Source organism: Eupeodes corollae, chromosome 2 (assembly GCF_945859685.1).
Source record: "Eupeodes corollae chromosome 2, idEupCoro1.1, whole genome shotgun sequence".
NCBI classification, from domain to species: domain Eukaryota; kingdom Metazoa; phylum Arthropoda; class Insecta; order Diptera; family Syrphidae; genus Eupeodes; species Eupeodes corollae.
In genome coordinates, this window is record NC_079148.1 from 135,025,993 (window position 1) to 135,042,329 (window position 16,337).

The following is a 16,337-nucleotide window of genomic DNA, read 5'->3' on the forward strand; positions in this document are numbered from 1 at the left end:
ATGCCTAATTGTTTCAATAATTCAAGGTTCTGGAATTCTTACTTCAGCTCATGCCTAAGAGCAGAAATAATTGGATAACAATTTTAGAAGAAAAACAATCTTTTCCTGATTTATAAAAGCAAGCAAAATGGAAATGTACCACCATCGGTACAACCGAGTCCTTCTCCGGTAGAAGTAGAGTCAATTAGAGTTAGGTTTCCTACATTTTGGAATTCCAATTCGGTCACATGGTTTATGCAAGCAGAAGCACAATTCACAGCGCACAGAATAACCAGTTCTGAGACAAAATACTGTCTCACGGTTGTTGCTCTGTCACCAGACACCTGTGACTCGGTAATTGACATTCTTTCATACCAACCTAATACAAACAAGTATCTCGCACTTAAAACGGCACTCGTAAAACGCCATTCGGTTTCCAAAATAAAACGTTTAGAAACCCTCATTGACAAAGCGGACATTGGTGATCGAAAACCATAGGAAGTTTTACGATCGATGAAAATGCTTGCTGGTACCTCTTTTAATGACGATATTGTCAAAAATTTGTGGATGCGTCGATTACCTCAACCAATTCATATCGCTTTATTATAGGTGGGTCAAAAATCTCTAGAAGAATTATCATCTCTCGCTGACAAGATAATAATTCTTCTAATGAACTTGAACAAAGGCTTAGTAGAATTGAGTCGATGGTTGAAGCAATTTCGTTCGATTCCTGTTCGCGTAGTAAAAATAAAACTTTTCAAAATAATAGAAGCACGAGTAGTCGTTCACACAGTCGTGCAAATTCAAATTTAGGGTCGAATATCTGTTGGTATCATAGACGGTTCAGGAAAAATGCCAGAAAATGCGACAAGCCCTTCAACTTTGATAAAAAGAATAACCCAAACTAATTAAACCTGCTGTTGCAGCGTCTTTCAACTCGCCGCTTATTCATCAAAGACAAAACTTCCAATTTTACTTTTCTTCAGTTCACAGATCTTCCTCATAGCAAAAGGGGATCCACACCTCAAAATCCTTTGTTTCTACTCTCAGCTGCTAATGGAACTTCGATTCCAACATTCAGTTCCAAATTATTAAGACTCGATATTGGCCTAAGACGAAGTTTTGTTCACTCCTTCATACTAGCATCAGTAAACAGACCAATATTAGGAGCCGATATTCTAGCCAATTTCAATCTCGTAGTAGACACAAAAAACAAAAAATTAATTGATCCCCTCACAAAGCTCCATACTTACGCAACAGCTATAAGATCTGACGATCCAACCCCTAAAAATTTTCAAGTTACAAGTGAATATAATTACATAATACAAAAATTTCCGAGTTTAACAAAAGAACCTAATTATTTTGCGCCAATAAAACATATAATTGTTCATCATATTATCACAAAAGGCCAGCTCCCAGTTTTAAGGCCCAGAAGGCTTGACGCCTCTAGACACAAAGCAGCAAAAACAGAATTCGAACATATGATGCAACTGGGAATTTGTTAGCCTTCATCTTCAAGCACATGCTCACCTCTTTACATGGTAAAAAAGAAAAATAACCAAGACTGGAGACCTTGTGGTGATTAATTTTTAAATCACTCAATCAGCGCTGAAGGAATTTCTCCTTCATAGGATCACGTTGAAGCAATCTTAAACTTAAAAACTCCCAACTCAGTCAAGCAAATTCAACGTTTTATAGGGATGATTAACTATTATCATCGCTTCATTCCTCAACTTGCTCAAACAATCGCTCCTCTTCATGAACATTTAACTTTGTTCACAAAAAACAAGAAACCAAAAAAAGTTTTTCTTGGCCCGAAAACTGCAACTCCGTTTTCAACAACGCAAAAGATGCACTTGCAAAAGTCACACTTCCAGCTCACCCTATCCATGACGGGCGACGGCACTTTTAGCATCACCATTAAGCCATTGGCGCAGTTCTTCAATAGCAGATTTCACAACCATGGCAACTTTTAGCGTTTTTCTCTAAAAGACTTAAGGATTCAGAAAAAAAATATTCAGCTTTCGATCGCGAATTATTAGCTGTGTATTTAGCAATCAAACTTTTTCGACTTTTCGTCGAAGGACGAGATTTTACGGTTTTCACAGACCACAAACCCCTTTCATACGCACTTACAAGCAAAACGGAACGAAGTCCAAGACAAACAGGTCATCTTGACTTCATCTCTCTATTTACTTCTGATATCCAAAACATTAAGGGCAAAGACAATGTCGTCGCCGATGCAATTTCTCGCATTGAAGAAATCACCACCAAGAAAAGTCACGAAATCTATTTAGAAAAGATTGCAAAATTACAATCCACAGATGAAGAATTAAAAGAACTTCTTAGTATAATGAGAACTCAAAGAAAACTTAAAAATTTTCATTGAAAGAGTTCAAATTTCCCAACGTGAATATTTACTGCGAAACCTCAACCAACAAAAATCGTCCTTTCGTTCCATCTGATTTAAAAATGTTAAATGTTTTCAACATAATTCATGGGATTTCCCATCCAAGTATTCCCGTAACTCCAAAACTAATTTCCGAACGATATTTCTGGCCAAGTATGAACAAAAACATCAACACTTGGGCCAAATCGTGCATAGGATGTCAAAAATCAAAAGTGCAGCGACATACTCAATCAGAATATGGTAGATTGCAAGTGCCAACTGGTCGATTCGATCACATTCACTTAGACTTGGTAGGACCTCTTCCTCAATCTAAAGGTTTTTCATATATTCTGACGGCCGTCGACAGACTTACGCGTTGGCCAGAAGCCTATCATTTTGTGGATATAACAGCACTACAGCAAAAGCATTTGTCGAAAATTTCATCTCCCGTTTTGGTACTCCTTTAAAAATCACTACGGACCAGGGAAGTCAATTCAAATCAAAGCTTTTTAGCGAACTGTCCAAAGTGTTAGGCATTCACAAAATGCACACAACGCCATATCACCCACAAGCTAATGGCATGGTTGAGCGATTCCACAGACAATTAAAATGTTTATTAAAATCCAGATGCAACACCATCAATTGGAGTTCAGAACTCCCCATAATCCTATTTGGAATTCGCTGCGCAGTCAAAGAAGACTTAAATTCTTCGGCAGCAGAGATGGATGGCAGAATCTAAGACTACCTGGTGAAATTTTTGTTGATTACAACAACAAGCAAAGCTCCCCAGACGTCTAATTGAAAAACTCTGCAATACGATGAAAAATCTCATCCCAACAGAAACCAGACTAGTAAAACAAGACATTTTCATTCCAAAACACTTAAACGAGTGTAAACAATTTTTTGTCAGAGTCCCGATACAAATTTATTGGTCAAATATCAAAATTTCGAGTTTACTCAAAAACGTACAGATATATTTTTATTAAAGTTTCTCTGAATTTTGTTTTTAATTCATCTTCTTTTAATAAGATACAAATACTGTTGAATTGCTTTAGAATGGCACAACCCTTAAAGCCGTTTTTTTTGGTTTAAGTTTTCTTAAGAACTAATAAACCGATTTCATTATTTGCACAAACTTCTATTCTGTGGTTATAATACTTGATTATCAGAAATTGAACTTTTTCGATTCAAAACAAATATTTTCTTACTTTTTTTTAATACTTGTGTAACAAAAATTAAATGTGAAACGTATATTAATTAGTTTAAAAAAAATGCATAAGAAAAATATTTTAAAACTTAAATATTGTATATACAAAAATATAATTAAGAAAAAACCGTTTAAACGATTTAAAAAAACAAAATCATTAGTTGAAGTTTTTTTTAAGGATTTGTATTTAAAGTTCTTAAAACCAAGCTTATTTTATTGGTAAAATTGAAAACTTTAAAAATATGACTTCTATTTGCAAACATAATCTTCGAATACAGTAGAAAGTTTGTGCGATCCAGTCGTGCTCCTTATTTGTTTTCTACAAATATGTAGACTTTTAAGTTCAAATCTTGATTTTAGATTAAGAAGAACAAAACTTGGTCTATATCAACAGTTGAAGAAAGCTTGAGTCCTCAAATAAATGAATCTTGATTTTCATTAAATATATCACCGAAAATATTGATCTTATTCGCTTCCGATTATCTTTAAAGTAATAAACTAAAAAAGTGTTCAATATAATTTGTGGCTTTAATTTAAAGACCTAAATATATGAGAAATTTTTGTTGTACATGAGAATTAAGAAAAAAAGTAAGTCCTATTGGTGAGCAGGAGCAAAATTTGTTGATTGTGAATTCCAATTAAAATCAAGTTTCAAAAAAATGAAACTCTCTACCTTTTAACTAATCAGTTCCGAGATTTCTCCGAACTCGCCATATTCTGTTCGAACTTTCCAATACCAAAGTACGTTAACCCAGAACCTCTCAAAAAGTCCTCAATGAAATCGGATCAATTATTTTTTCATGAACATCATAAAAAGTCTCAGAGAGAGCAACCAAAGGTGAACTTCGTTTTGTATAACACACCTATCCAAACATTTCTAAAAATTAGAGTCCGAAAACTGATGCTCCACACAATTTCTTAAGAATCCGAAACACCCCCAGTTATGTTTAAACTTAAGCTAAAAACTATAACACGAGGCGTTTTGTGTTTATTTCTCTTTAAATTCAATTAACCTGGAAATAAAAATCAACTACATACTTACATTGTAGAAACTCCAACTCAATGTCAAATGTCCTTAATCAACAAAATCTCGAGTGTTTGAAGAATAAAAATGCAAATATTTAAATTTTTATCGTAAAGTTTTATTTAATATTTCATTTTATTTTCACAAAAAGATTTCATTATCATCTTCATACAATAAATCCATGGTTTATGCTTATTTCTTCTTGTTCCGTTTTGGAATTCACATTTTGAAAATTATGTTTTTCGGTTGCTTTTTTTTCATTTTCATTTTCTTCTTTCTTAACGATTTAATTTATTATTTTATTTTTTTCTTGTTTTATTATAAAATGTTAAACTTAATAAAATGTTTTTTTCTTTTTTACTTTCTTTTTTTTCATTCCTTTCATTTTTATTTGTTTTTCAAAAAATAAAAAAACCTAAAATAACTTGTGAAGTATAAAAACTTAGAATAAATGAAAGAGTTTATGGTTTTTTGGAAATGAAAAAATGTTTAAGTTTATGTTTTGTTGTTTGTTTTGATTTTTGTTTTGTTTTGTAATTTAACGCCACAAACTGATGTTTATTTTTTTTTAATTATTTTCTTTTTCTTTGTGTATATATTTTATACAATATTTACAATAATTGTTTTTCTTTATTTACTTTTTGTTGTTGATGTTGTTTGTTTTTGTTTTGTTTGTTTTACCAAAAGAAGTACAATGTAGTATGTGTGTATATAGTCTAATAATTTTTTTGTTTTGTTTTATATTAATTCATATATATAGATTTTTTTGTAATTTTTATTTTGGTTTTTCGTATTTTGAGAAGAATATTCAATCTATGTAAAAGTTGCTATTTTGTTTCAAAAAAGATAACATAAAGAAAAATATTATTAAGTTTCTTTTTTGGTTTTTGTTATTAATTATATTTAAAATGCAAATACTGTTGTTTTATTTTATTTATTTATTTTTTTATTTAAAGTTAAATGTTTTATTTTTTGTTAATTATTTGTGTTTTTTTTGTTTGTTAATTTAAATACAATATTAGTTGCCTATCCGTTCAGTGTATGATGTTTTTGTTGTTGTTATGTTTTTTGGAATTTTATTTGAATTCTGTTTCGAGGGATTATTTTTGTTTGTATTATTTCAGAATTAATTTTTAAAATACTCATGTTTTTAAATTATATATTTTTTTGTGTTTATAATATTTTGTAATATTCGCTGCCATTGAATATTAATTGTTTTAAGTTCTATTTCATTTTTGATAACTTAATATGTAATGAACGTTTATTTTTATTTTTAGTTTTAATTTTATTTTATATTTTGGTTTAATTTTAACTCTGTTCATGTTGTGTTTTATGTAATTTTATTAAATTTTAAGTATGATTTTGAACAGTTTATTTTAGTAAAAGTTTGTTTTGTTTTATGTTGGTATGGTTTGGTTGGTGTGTGTGTGTTTGTATGTGAGTATGTATAAGTGTTTGTTATTGTTTCTTTACTGGAGTATGAGAATGTTTTTTTTTTGTTTAAGATGGTTTTATTTTTTTATATTTTTATTTTTTTGTATTATCTTAATTATTAGAATTGTTTAATACCATTTGAGTTTGGGAAACAATTATAGTTGGTATAATAACAGCTTAAGCACGACCTTTGCGGGCAACTGGAAACATAAGAAAAAAGAAACAATATTTCAATAAAAAGGAACGTTTAAATGTGAAAGATAATAAAAAGGGATATTTGGATGCCTTTTAATTAACTAAACTAGGAGTCTATGAAGGACCTAATGACCCTATTTTTTTTTTTTTTTAATTTGAAAGTGATTTTCAACAGTTTTAATAAGAACTTCCTTCTATTTTTAAACTTAATACCGAAATTGGGTCAGCAATTCAAGACTTAATAGTCAATAGTAGAAATTTAACATTTACATAGGGTTTTCCAATAAAAAGACTAAATGCAAACGAGTGTTTTTCAAAAACAAATCATTGGTGGTCTATTCCATTTAGAGGAGGTATGATACAGAAACGTTTTTGTTGTGACTTTTAAAAGTATGGCATAGTTTTTACTTTACATATGTTCAAAGCAAATAGCTTGAAAATTTGACAACTGCCAAATATTGTTCTATTAAAAAATGAAACCTCTTATTGAAAATACCATGTATGAACTTTTGTTGATGGTCAAAATTTCAAATAAAATTTAAAAAGACTTTTACTGTTCCTATTTTAATTTTTCTTTAGTGACCCTTGTTCCTCTAAGGAAACTATTGATATGAAGGGTGATTTTTTAGCTATTATCTTTTGAGCAACATTTTATGTTTTATTTGCGGTCAAACATCTTCAGTTTGGCCTATAATTTTCCCATGAATCTTAGAATAAACGAACAACGCTTGCAAATTATTGAATTTTTTCGTTGTTGATTGTGTTCAGCGACGAAGCTAATTTTTGGCTTAATGGGTTCGTAAATAAGCAGAATTGGCGATTTTGGAGTAAATATCAGCGAGAAGCAATGCAAGAGCTACCAATGCATCCACAAAAAGTCAAACGGATTATGGGATGGTCACATCATTGGACAGTACTTCTTCAATTTTTTATAAAAAACGGGCACTCAAGGGGTTATTAATAACTCTAACATGTTTCAAGTTTAAACACAGTGCGAGCTTTAGGAAAATAGGGAAGGATAAAAGAAAAGATACCGATGCACATTGGTCTTAAAGTTTTGAATATCAAAATTATAGGAAAAAACAGAGCTGGGTAAAGCATTCCACATTCTGGATGTGCAGTTAAAAAAAGTATCTCTATGCTTTATAGTACGTCCGAAATTGAGCTCAAGGTTAAACTAATGTGCATTTCTAGAAATACGACTATTACGGCTGAATTGTTTAAGGGGTGAATGCATCTGGCTAATTCGCTAGAACACTGTTTATAAAAATATCGGTAGAACAATTAAAGGCATGAAACATTGCGGCCGTGTTCAAGCGACGTAATTGTTTCGTTTACAGTTCTATCGCCTTTCATTTTCAAAGCTCTTTTTTGGATCCTGTCCAAAATACTTAAACTTGTTTTAGGGCCACATGTCCAGATATGCGAGTTATATTCAGGTTTTTGAAGAATGAAGGCTTTATTACAGCCAGATCAGAAGAGGTGAACAATTTCTTGCACTGTCGGAGAAATACTAAGCACCTAGCAGCATTTTTTGCATTATCGAATATGTAATCATTCCATAAGAGTTGATCTGTGATATTCATAGCGAGTACTGAAAGTTCATTAGTTTTCTCGATGCAAGTGCTACTCATGGTTAGTGGCATCGGGTGTGAGTTACGATTGAACAACAGGAGACAGCATTGAGTTTTCGAAGCATTAAATTCTACATGGTTTTTGATTCCCCATTGGACAATGCTGTCGAGATCAGAATTTAAAAAACGAATATGAAAAGCTGATGGTACTGTCATCAGCGAAAGAATTTAGTGGGTTAGAAGTTTCAGACAAAAGATCAGAGCGTCGGAGACAAAACTGAGCCCTGGGGCACACCAGCGTTTATTTTGTAAATATCAGATTTGAATCCGTCAAACACTACTTCAATTTAACGGTCCGAAAGGTAATTTCTAATCCATTGAAATAGAGAGAGCTTAATGCCAAAATTTATCAAATGCTTTTAAAATATCAAGTGCAATAATCTTACTTTCTCCAAAACGATGTAAAGATTTGTTCCACTCTTCGGTGAGATAAACCATGAGATCACCAGGGGACCTATTGCTACGAAAGCCATACTGCCGGTCATTAAGAAGCTTCTGTTCTTAAAGATGTGTCTTAAGCTGATAATTAATCAACGTTTCCATGGCCTTGAAAAGAAGGGACTTAAGTGCTATTGGACGATAGTTAGAGGGAGAGGATGATTCGCCTTTTTTAGGGACAGGCTGAACAAATGCAGTTTTCCATCCACTAGGGAAGAGACCTGTAGAATAGGACAGATGGAAAAGCTTACGCAGTGGTTTTGCCAGCGTTGAAGAACACCTCTTTAGAACAATAGTGGGAATACTATCCGGGCCAGCGGATTTGTGTATGTCAAGTCCTTCAGTACTCTTTCGACGGCACGAGTGCGAAAGAAGATTCGTCCCATAGAATCATTTACGCTCTCAAGAACAGAAGGACTCATTACACTGTACGGTAGTGTCGAATTAACAGCAAACTGTGTTGCAAGCCAATTGGCTTTATCGATCGAGCTCACATAGGGAGTGCCATTGTGGACAAGCGTTGAAACCGAGGATGACGTGGTGTTTCGTACGATTTTTACAAATTACCAGAAATTTGTATTACCTTTGGGACATTGTAGTGTTTTTGCCTTAATTCTTGGTCATGCAAAAATTTGGTTCGTCGAATGTGGCCGTTGCAAGTCATTTTAGCTTGTTTGAACTTGTTGGCTTTATAAATCCGGAAACTTACATCTCTGATTCTAATTACTTAATTACAGCTCGAATCAAACCATGAGTTCTCTCTAGGTTTGATAAATTTTACCCTGTTTGGGATAAAATTTCTCATTCCACAAAGAATTAAATTTGTAACCATATCCGCGCTGGAATCTACGTCACTATCAAGAAGCATAGAGACCAGTTAAAGTTAATGAAGACTTCATTGAGACCGTCCCAGTTGGCTTTCTCATATTGCCAAGCGGTTCTCATAGAAGTTTTTTCTTTAACTGGGTTTTTACACATGAGAAATTTGCAGATACGATAAAATGTTGTGTTGCGCCTAGAGGCGGTAATACACTAATTATGTATTTATTAAGATCAGAAGTAAGAAACAAGTGTAGGGTTTTGGCGGAATGACCTGCAACATCAGGGATTCGCGTTCGCTCATCGACAAGCTGAGTTAATTGGTTTAACTCAGCAAAGACCTCAACATACCTTCCTTCCGGTGTTGACTGGCCAGAATAACGAAGCCAAAACGAATTGTGTACATTGAAATCGCCCGCTATGACCGCTACCGTGAGATGATATCCAAATTTGTTTTAGCACAAAATGCAAGAGTTTGACTTGCATGAAATGTGGTTTCAACAAGACGGTGCCACATGCCATACAGCACGAGCAAAAATGGATTAATTGAGAGGCGAGATAGGTGAACATTTTATTCACGTTCGGAACCGGTCAATTGGCCGCCTAGATCGTCTGATTATAGCTTCTTAAAAATCACCTTTTATTATCATTTACCACTATCACCATTGCCGTTACATGGACTCTTTTTACAATGTAAAATTCCCCTAAACACTGAACGCATAAAGAAAGGGAGATAAAAAAGTAACATTCGTGCAGTGCGGTTAGAAAATTGATCTCTGCACTAAACAGTACGTCCTAACTGTAGGGCATTCCTACTCCTAGTAGTAGGTGATGTTCCAGACGGTTCAGTTAACTGACTGTTAATCCATCATTTTTAAAGCTCTCTTTTGAATTCTTTCCAAGACACTCAAGTGGGTTAATGGAGAACTGCCTAAATATGGAAAATTTAGTTGAGCTTTAGATAGCTTGTTAGTCTCCTAGACTAACATCATCATAATCCAGTGAAAGATCAGAATAAAATGAGCTTGCTGAGCTGCCACAGTAATAGTCTACATCCGAAGGAGAAGGATGTAAATTAAAAAAGCTAATAAGAAAAGTTCCGTACACTGTTATCAGTGTAACAATTTATTGAGTTTGAAGTTTCAGACAAAAGATCAATTCAAAAAATTAGGAAAAGTGTCGCAGACAAAACGGAGCCTTGAGGCACGCCAACGTTAATACTCTTAATTTCAGATTTTAATCAGTCTAAAGCAACTTGTATTGAATGGTTCAAAAAAAAATTACTGGTCCAACGAAATCAAATTCCACGAAAGCCATATGGGCGCTCATTAAGAAGCTTTCGGTTTTCGACATACTTTTTTAACTGGAGTTAACCAACACTTTCCATAACCTTATAAAGAAGAAACGTAAGTAAAAATAGACTTTAGTCTGTTTTGTGTACAAAACTTATCGAGGGAACTAAACTTTAATCCACTTCTGGTTTGTGGCCCCAAGATCCATTCCGATTGTGAACTTCAAGTTGACCTGCGGACCTATTTAAGAATAAAAATCTGATTGTTAACTTAACAAGTTCTTCGGTTAAGTTGAAGTTAAGCCAAAATCGAACTGTTCTAAGAAATTAAAAGAGTGTTTGATCTGAGTACACAAAAATTTGGTGAGTCAGGATTGCACAGAAAATACATGTTTTCATTTTAAGTACCCATTCACGGTTTGCAAACTCAAGCCATTCATTAAATTTCGTTCATAGTAGCACCTGCCGTCATCACTTTCGTTCGTGCTTCCAACCTTTAAGTTGCTACGTCACGAACGGTCGCAGTATTATAAATCAGCGCAGGAGTAACATAGTTATACCATTTAATATAATTCATCACATCCTCTGATTTCTTTACCGCAGCATTTCTGGCTTCTGTATCTATGATTAAACCATACATCCTGATAATGCAGCATAATAACTACATTTATGTACCTTCGCCAATAGCATTTTGCTGATTTATCAACCACTGCAAAACTTCGTTAAAATGAGAGTTTTACTACCGCCCTCCATTGCAGGTAGTCTGAGATTAAAACAAACACAAAATTAAATTTCCCTCCCTGATAAAAGGACCATCACAGTACAATATATCCTTCAAAACTCACCATATAAGTACGGGAAGGGGTAGATTTTTAGAGTACGACACGGAACACCTGCTGAGCTATAGAGCTGTAGTATATCTAGTAAACTTCTGTGTTCTGTATAACCAACAATCAAGCTCGACGTGTGTATAGTTTTTGCCATCTCTTCAGCTTGTCAGTTAATTTAATTAAATTCTTACTCTGCGCACAGATAGGTGTACCTATATAGGTAGTATCTGCTTTCCTTAGTACACATTTTATCCCATAACCGAACTGAACTCCTATACCATCACCACCACTACCACCACCATCACTTTCAGATACAAATAAAATAATGAAATTTTGTTATGGCTCGTGTTTGTTCCATTGCGCGCACCTGTTTTCGTCCTTTTTGTCTACTAAAAACCCTTTTTGCAAGCTTATAAAAGTCCTTTTTGTTTTTTATCTACATATATACACTACACTACACATGGATGTTAGATCCAGAGCTTGATGGTTATAGTTGGAAATAATCTTAGTACCTGATGTACTTGTGTGTACCTACCTAACCCGGATGGTTGTATATGCAGGATGTAGGTTTATCCAGGATAGCCATTTTTGAAAAAGCTTTAATGGGATTTCTGTCTGGTGTTGTGTAGCCATTAAGGATACATTTTCAATATCTAATGGAGGGCTATTAATTGTCAATTTTATTAAATTTCACTTAGGCAACGCCTTATATGTATATGCAAGCGGGTAAGGTGTACCCTTAACAACAATTTTAGAAGAAAAAAGAAATGGTTTAGAAAGGTATAAAAGGACCTACCTTCTGGGTTTATTTGTTTTGTCTAAAACCATTAACTTTAATATACGACTATTTAATTAAAAATAATAAATTAAATTATGATTGTCTTCGATATAACTATGTTTAGTTTGGTCCTATCCTTGCAAGGATTTAACATAATATGGAAAGTGGGATATGATTATGGGTTTTAAAGGATTTTTGTGCGGTGCTATGAGAAATTTTACCTTTGTCTTTGTTCTTGCGTTGTTCCTTGTTGCTCTTATCCTTGGATTTGCCTGGCTTGCAGTTCTTCTTGATGATACGTGTTGCTTCGCATGATGGGTCACTTGTTGATTTTAATTTATCAGCTCGTGTCATTTGGCCAGTTGCGCATTCGGACCAGGAGCCTTTTTCATAACGGCAAGCTGAAAAAATAAAAGAAAATGTTATAGGTTATTAAAGTGATTTTAATAGTATGTGGTTATATTATATTTTGGAATTATTTCATAAAACGTTTTTAATTTGCAGTATGCGTTAATATTTTAAGTAATCCGGATTATTCAAAAAAAGGGAAATCTAAAAACTGGATTATCCATTCAATTTCGAATATTTGTATAGATTCTATCAGTGCTTAAGTATTTCTTAATACTTCGGATATAAGGATAATGAGATTGATGAGTATTAATGTCCATAAAACCGAACTATCTTTATGGTTAGAGGTTTTTAACTTTATGTGATAGTTCGTATTAATGCTTGAAACCATTCTGATTCTTTGAAGTGGATAATTCCGAACTAACTGGATAATGTCAAAATTCTTTCGGATATTTTGTGAATCTTATGTTTTAATAATAATTTATGTTTTTTGATACTTCAAATGAAAGGACAAGCGAAAAAGTACTGTACTGAGAAATGAATATCCGAATTATATACCGAAAAGTTAAAGGCATTTCTTGTAGTTTTTGTTTCTAAGTTCCGGGAAACTTGGATGAACAGAAATGGAACTAGAGTCGTAAACTCGTAGAGTCGTAAACTCGTAGAGTAAACTCGTAGAGTTGCACGAAGTTGCTAATTTAGCCAAAGAATCTGTTAAAAAAGAGGGCTGGGATACGACCCACGCTGCTAACTTCCCATCGCTTCGTCGTAGGTTTTCGTGTTTTGTTAAAAAAGTTGTTTTCTAAATTATTGTTAAAAATTTTAGAATTACCAACAATATTTTGCATATAATGGAATAGTTTGAAATCTAATTTAGTCAACAAGATTTTTAGTTGAAAACAAATTTGTTAAAAATTTGTTTTTCTTATATAAACAAGTACAAATTAAACAAATGAAGTTTACTTGAAGTCAATATATTCTATTATTTTTACCAAATTTGCGTCATATTTTTTGTAGATTTTATTATTTTTTTAAAGAAAAAAATGGACTATTGAATTTTTACAAAAAATTACTGAATGTCAAAATAAATATTTTCTATGTAATAAAATAAGTTTGAAGCCAATATTTTTAATTTTTGAAAGATATTTGAGTCGAAAATCAATGTTTACCAACTTTTGTTAATTTTGTTTTAAGTTTTTTTATTATTTAAAAAAACTTTCAATTCGATTTTTCTCAAAATTCTATCGAATATTAAAACAATATTTTTTAAAAGATAAAATTAGTTGAAGGCCATTGTTTCAAAGTTTTGAAAAGTTATTTGAGTCGAAAATCAATTTTGTATTAATGTTTTTCTAAGGTTTTTATTTTTTGTAAAAAAACTGTCAATTTGATTTTTCTCAAAATTTTACCAAATGTCAAAAACAATATTTCTTATAAGATAAAATACACTCCACTGCAGCTGAAGAGACACAACTGTTGAAATTGGATATAATGTCTTATTTAATAAAATGAAACAAGTTTTTCTTTTAATGGTACTGTCACCATTATTGTTTATAATTTCGTAAATACGGTTTGGCATGAAATCGTATTGGCTCTTTAAATAGTCCAGAAAAATTTCACTCCACGCTAATTTATTAGCTGCAATAAGGGATTCTCTGTCCCAAAACTGACGGCCAGACTAATACACTTTTCGTACCAACCACCCCTATACATTTTCAATAAGGTTCAGGTCAGGTAAGTAAGGCGGCCATTAAAGCAATTCAATATTTTGGTCCTGTATCCAACTTTTGACATTGCGCGAGGTGTGGATGGGCGCATTGTCCTGTTGAAAATTCCAGTAAGTAGGTCGAAAAATATCCGATCATTTGGAACATTTCTTTCCAAAATTCCTTTGTATGTAATTACAGTCATTTTTGACTTTTAAAACTCAAGATCAACAGTTCAATAGTAGGTAAATGCTTTCCATACTATAACTCCACCTTCCCGACTATGCCGCTCTAAAAATCTTTTTTCTTTCATTATATTATTGAAATCATCGGGCCATCAAAGTTGAACTTTTTTTCATCACAAAAAACCACTTTGCGGAACTCAATTTTCCAACTCATATGGAGTCTAGAAAATTCTAAACGAATACCTTTTCGTTTGAACCGTTTTAAATGATCCGTGCTATTTATTACTCTGCTGACTAATAAAACACTTGCTGTTTCCGCAAAATGTGCTAAGCGAGTGTCAAGCTGGTTTTAGATCCGGATACTCTACAATCGACAATATCTTTGTCCTCAGGAGCCTTGCTGAAAGCTTTTGCAGGCAGGGTAAAAAATTGTACCTATGTATTTTTCATTGATTTCAAAGCAGCTTTTGACACGATCAACAGAGGTGCCTTATTTTACAAATTGTGCAATCTGGGATTTTCGTTGAAGTTCGGCTAAATACTTTAAGAGTTGTACAGAGGAAGGCGGGCTGCAGTTGGGAATGGAGCGGAACTTTCGCATTGGTTTGCAACTTCTTCAGGAGTGAGGGAGGGAAGCACACTGAGTCCTACCCTCTTTTCGCTCTTCATAAATGATCTAATTGATTTCCTTCCTGGAGGAGTTGACTTTGATGTTCGCGGATGATATAATCTTGTTTGCTTACTCCCCAGAAACACTCCAATTTATGATAAAAAAGATTTACAATTACTGTTGTTTATGAAATTTGGTTTTCAACACTCAAAAATCCAAGTTGATGATTTTTAAAAGAGGAGGTGGACGGAACGCATGGAATGAAAAGTCGGTATTTAACGGAGAAGACATTGAATGCGTCAAGGAGTACAAATACCTCGGTGTCATCTTTTCGACCAACTTAAAAAAAAGCAAAAACAGCTATAAATATAGCATGGAAAAGAGTTTTTATGAACGTCAACATAGCATATAGTATAAAATATAAAGTGTTTTAAGCTGCAGCGGAGAGTATTCTTTTGTACGCCGCCCAAGTTTGGGCATGCAAAAATTACTCACAGTGGAGAAACTTCTAACTCACTACGTGAAAAGAGTATTTCGTCTGCCATTGAACACACCAAACTATGTTGTTATGCTAGAGACAGGGCTATCACCTCTTTTCGCAAAATACTTAAACTACAAGCGGACTATTTACTGAAAGTTTTCAAGATGCCTGATTCCCGACTGGTCAAGAAAGTAGATCTTAAAGCAGTACAAAATCAAAATAGCTGGTACAGGGAGTGGAATTGCCTCACCGAAGGATGTAACGTGGAGTTCAATTTAAACGTTGGAAGTATATGAAGTTGCAAGGATATCTTATATGATGTGATTCCGAAAGAAGATGAAAAATGTGGAGAAGATTATGTAGCTGAAGCTTCCGAGTCCTTATTCAGAACTATTTATAGAAGGCTGAACCACAATCTTGCTGAAAGAAACTACTGCAGTGATGCAAATAATGTGAACGAGATTTCAACAATGGTTAGACTCCGAAGCGAACTTATAAGCCTGAATTTCATACCACATAGACCCGAATTACCGTTGGAGTGTAGTATGTGCAATCTTAGAGAAACAGAGGACGTAATTTATTTCGTTCTAAAATGTCCTACTCTAAAGGAAACAAGAAGGAGCTTTTTTGGAAGTGACTTTTTATCGGATGAACAAGTTTATGCCTTGCTCAATGAGATGAATGTCGGCAATTTGTATAAATATTGCAAAATCGCGTAAAGTAATAGATCTAGAATTATAAACGAAGATTTCTGATTTATCAAACAATAATCCACTTAAATTTATTCAAACTTAAAGTTGAAAAAAAAAAATTAAAAGCTTATTACAATATTTCTATAATTTATGTCAATTGTCAATCTGGCAGACGGCAATTGCCATGTCATTTTTTTACACTTCAAAATTTCAGAAAGTAGTTAGCTTATAGCAAGCTTCAAACCACGATCAGAGGCTCATCATAAGTGCATGTGTTAGTTGTTAGTAAGATAATAA

At 33.2% G+C, this 16,337-nt stretch overlaps 1 protein-coding gene across 1 annotated transcript in view; it reads right to left on the reverse strand.

Annotated features, from left to right (window-relative positions):
• Positions 1-4,695: 4,695 nt before the first annotated feature.
• LOC129944478 (uncharacterized) overlaps positions 4,696-16,337 on the reverse strand; it is a 106,794-nt gene continuing 95,152 nt past the window's right edge. Inside the window, exons 4-5 of the mRNA XM_056053931.1 lie at positions 12,240-12,419; positions 4,696-6,233 (exon numbers count right to left, since the gene is read on the reverse strand). Coding sequence (XP_055909906.1) covers positions 6,211-6,233; positions 12,240-12,419 — 203 coding nt within the window. The 3' untranslated portion in view covers positions 4,696-6,210. The remainder of the gene's footprint in view (positions 6,234-12,239; positions 12,420-16,337) is intronic.